Source organism: Trichinella spiralis, assembly GCF_000181795.1.
Source record: "Trichinella spiralis strain ISS 195 chromosome Unknown Scfld5, whole genome shotgun sequence".
NCBI lineage: Eukaryota > Metazoa > Nematoda > Enoplea > Trichinellida > Trichinellidae > Trichinella > Trichinella spiralis.
The window spans coordinates 5,589,868-5,594,026 of NW_003526944.1; the positions used below are offsets into that span (position 1 = coordinate 5,589,868).

Consider the following 4,159-nt stretch of genomic DNA (forward strand, 5'->3'; position numbering starts at 1 on the left):
CTCAGCTAAACCTCAACACTTTGAAAGCAGAAAGGAAGCGATGGACAGCACGAAGCAGAATAGCAGTTAAAGCTGCTTCAAATTCACTCTGCAGTGGACATCGCATTGTTTGATGTCAGCATTTGTGCGCCATTTGTGTGTGATTAATTTTATTCTGTCAGTATCAACAAAAGGCATTAGTGCCACAAGGAATATTAGAAGTTGATCTTCGATTGTAGATGAAATATAAAATGAAAATTAAATATTGTTGCAAAATGGTTATTTAAAATGAAATTCAAAACTGTCCAATTTTCATTTTGGTGTTGCGTTTGAGTTCAGTGCTTTGCGTTCCAGAGTTATTCGAATCATTTTCTATTCTGTTCCTTGTTATTGCTCAGTACCCTGAGTTACATCTTGTACCAAATCATTGCGGTGGTATGTCCTTTGTTCATGAAGGCAGGGCATACAAATTAAAAAGTGCCAAGAAACAGAAATATTGGATGTGGTTAAAAGTATGTGCTAAATGTACAGTGTGTGTCCTTCGATATTAGCCGTTTACATGCCATTGTTCCCATATGGTAACCCAAAGTTTAGAGCTTTATTGACACATAATCTCATTTATCTAGGAAATTATTTTGCCATATTCAAATTTCTTTAAGTTAGTTCTTTCGAATGAAAGTAATATCGTCTTTCTTGACCGAAAATTGGTAGACTTATTGTAATTTTAGTAAGAGTGAATTTTGAGCTTTTTGAGCTCGTGCTGATATTTCAACACAAAATTTCAGCGAATAGCTTGAGGCATTACACAGCTGCCTTCTTTTATTAGGTAGGCAGAAGGGTCCCTTTCTATTCATCACAAAATAAACAGTCGTTAGTGATTATACGTCGAAGACAGTTGTGCTAAAGTCATGTGTTACCATATGGTAACGATGGCATCTTCTCATACCTAATAATAGAATTTATGCTACACTGAATATAACGTGAAAACTTCGACAAAAATGACCTTTTGCCCGCTCAGCGTAATCTGGAAAAAGCAGAAAAACAGTCACATGTGTTGTTTTTCCTTTCCTTTTGCCAGACAGCTGCATAAGCATAGGCAGTTCGGTATTTTCCATGAGCAGCTGTCCATCGACGAAGGAATGGTACCTTACTACGGCCACCACAGTTGCCAAATGTTCATACGTAGTAAGCCAGTAAGATTCGGCTACAAGATATGGACAATGTCATCGGCAAACGGTTACCCATACGCGCTGAAGATTTATGCTGGGAAAGATGAGAGGAAAAAAAGTGAGCCTTTGGGAATGAAAGTCATTGAAGAAATGATTTCAGTTTTGGAAAGACCTGTAAAACATGAGCTGTACTTTAACAACTTCTTTGCCTCATACGATCTTCTGGAGAAACTTTCGGATAAAATGATACGAGCAACTGGAACAATAAGAAACTCGAGGACAAGAAAGATACCGATAATGCCGGTTGACGAGGTGAAAAAGAAGTACAGAGGCTTTTTTGATCACGTATGCAACGGCACCGTCTATGCTTGTAGATGGAACGACAACGCCGTTGTCACTCTGACTTCTAATCACTTAACACATCACCCAACCGACTCAGTGCAGCGATACTTACAGTCGCAGCAGAAGCACGTGAAAATCAGAATGCCGGAGATTGTGCGAAGATACAACACATCAATGGGTGGTGTAGATATTTTGGACAAGCTGCTGTCCAGTTACAGGCCTCGTTTGAGATCAAAAAAGTGGTGGTGGAATTTATTCTCAAATGCACTGAACCGTGCTGTTGTCGCAGCTTGGCGATTACACAGGGAATTGCACCAAGAGAGTTCCACTGCCTTGTCACATCTGGATTTCAGAAGAGATATCACAACACATCTTCTCCGAGCAAAATCTCGGCTAACCATTCGGACTGGACGAAGAGCACATCCACCAGAAGCCTTGAGAATAACGCAAGGACATTTATCTTGAGCCGATTTCCCAGGGACGATGTCGTGTTTGTAAGAAAAATTGCCGGCTACATTGTGTCGAGTGCAGAGAAAGATTGCACAGGAAGTGCTTTCCATTGTATCATCGCGTTTCTACTTAACTGTGTTCACCAGCAGCCTAAGTCCATTAGAAATTCTTTTTTCACCAAATATTCTGTTATATTTAAAAATAATGTAAAATTGAATAAAATAAATCGACATTTTAAGACGTTATTGCTCATTGAATCGCAATGATTACTCGTAAAGCACGTTATTAGAGAGTAATAGTAAACGCGCCAGAGAACATGCCATCGTTACCATATGGGAACCGTCTCAAAAAACACTTTATCAAAAAATAATCAAGCTGACTCTTTTGCAGTGCCTTAATGAACGTATTTACAGTTAAATTCATTAATATCAAGCCAGCTGTTACACGGAAAACTAGTTCGGCCTGTAAACGGTTAATTGTTAGTGTATTTTGGTATAGGACAAAAAAGGCTGCGGTGGTGCTATATGGACAAACCTTCATGTGACATCGGTGACATTGACAAGCAGAATGATCACATCGAAAGCTGCCCGGTGGATGAGCACTTGGCCTACAAAATGGAAAAAAGGCGATTTTGAAAAAGTGGAAGAAACAAAACCCATCCCGGCCATTTATGATGAGAAGCTTCCGCCTCGTCTGCTTACCCATCCAAATCTGGCCCTTTTCCCCTTTTTAAACGGGTAAAGTTCACGATGTACAGCCCAATCATCGTCGGGACCTGCAAATCCCTGTCCCGTTCAGAACAACAAAGGCCGGTGATGAATTTTTGTTGTGGCAGAGTGCATCAAGGCATATACCGGTAGTGCCGGCTTCAAGGAGGCTAACACCCGTATCAACTTGCGGTACAGGGAGGAAAGCGGTGGCCGGGAGCATTCTTATCTTTTTCTTGTATCTTCGTACTGAAATTCATTATTATTTATTCCCATCATTCGAAAACACATTTCAAACCTACGACACGGAAAATAGCACAAGCTAATGATAAGCATTGAGGAGTGAAATAAATGAAAAATAGAATTGACGGTTTTGTTCTTTACAAATTAAATATCTTTATTATCCAATTGCATTATTCTATAAAAATATACAAGCAACAAATGAACATCCTGAAGAAGAGGTAACTGAACAAAGAGATGTTAAATAAGCGTGTTTATTTAAGTCATTTTTTGTTTTCATAATTTGACACGTAATGACTTTTTACGATGGCAACTTGTTTACTAGCTTGACAATGAAGAAAGTTCTGCAGTAATTATGGTGAGCCAGGTCAACAGCATTCAGCACAAAGGATTTTCTGAAATTTCACTAGACCAATACACATGTATTGCTGTTAAATATCCCATATGCTAGGCAAAAGCATTTTCAGTTCAATNCTGTGCAATTAGNCTACGGTTACAATCTGAGNAAATATTTTGCAGGATTCATCCNATATTAATGNNAAAGNTCAGNTGTATAACTGCATTNCAAGCTTCATAAATATTACCACTCTACCCTATAGAAAGCTGGCATTTTCAGTAATTTCTGAGCACTATGATGNCCATCTAAATGCACAAGNCCACAAAATTCATGCCATGATAAATGGTGGTCTGGAANTTTTTACAATGCTGCGGATGNTNTCTCNAATGANCNCATNATCTGACCNAAGGNCAGTGAACTCCATAATATTNACGCAATTATTGTTCACTCTCAACAATGAGAATGAAAATTTTGGCAGCACATGGAAGACCAATTTATGCTCCTTGGTTGCTGACCAGAGTAATTAACTTTGATCATATTTTGGCAGAGCATATGCTGTGCTAGAGCAAGATAACGGACACACCCCGTGATGTAGTGAACTTTAAGATGAAAAATAATTTTCTTTGCCTTTCAGTTTTGTTTTGGTAAAATCATTTTCGAAATGGAACGGATATTTTTTGATCTGGAATGTCTGAACCATAGTAAATACAAAAAATTGCCAANTTCAATATTTGGTCAACTCCAGTAGTCGGCTTTACTTTAGAATATTGAAAGGAGTAAAATTTAACTACAGTTTACACCAAAAATGGTATACACCACCTAAATCTTTCATTTTTTAAAGGCAAAAAACTTCCCAGGAATTTTTTACTTTTTTTATTTAAATGAAATATAAGAATCGAAAAACTTAATAAAAGAAATGAAAACAAAACACCCAA

At 38.0% G+C, this 4,159-nt stretch overlaps 2 protein-coding genes across 2 annotated transcripts; both read right to left on the bottom strand.

The window, feature by feature from the left end:
• Window positions 1-692: 692 nt before the first annotated feature.
• Window positions 693-2,050, bottom strand: Tsp_09362 (hypothetical protein). The gene is given in 6 exon segments (XM_003375737.1): window positions 693-821; window positions 864-925; window positions 983-1,183; window positions 1,350-1,404; window positions 1,422-1,551; window positions 1,707-2,050. The coding sequence occupies 6 exon segments, from the start codon at window positions 2,048-2,050 to the stop codon at window positions 693-695; spliced, it is 921 nt and encodes a 306-aa protein (XP_003375785.1).
• Window positions 2,051-2,225: 175 nt separating this feature from the next.
• Window positions 2,226-2,870, bottom strand: Tsp_09363 (conserved hypothetical protein). The gene is given in 5 exon segments (XM_003375738.1): window positions 2,226-2,283; window positions 2,296-2,402; window positions 2,475-2,547; window positions 2,642-2,715; window positions 2,745-2,870. 5 exon segments carry the CDS (start codon window positions 2,868-2,870, stop codon window positions 2,226-2,228), a joined length of 438 nt encoding a protein of 145 aa, XP_003375786.1.
• Between the last annotated feature and the right edge of the window lie 1,289 nt (window positions 2,871-4,159).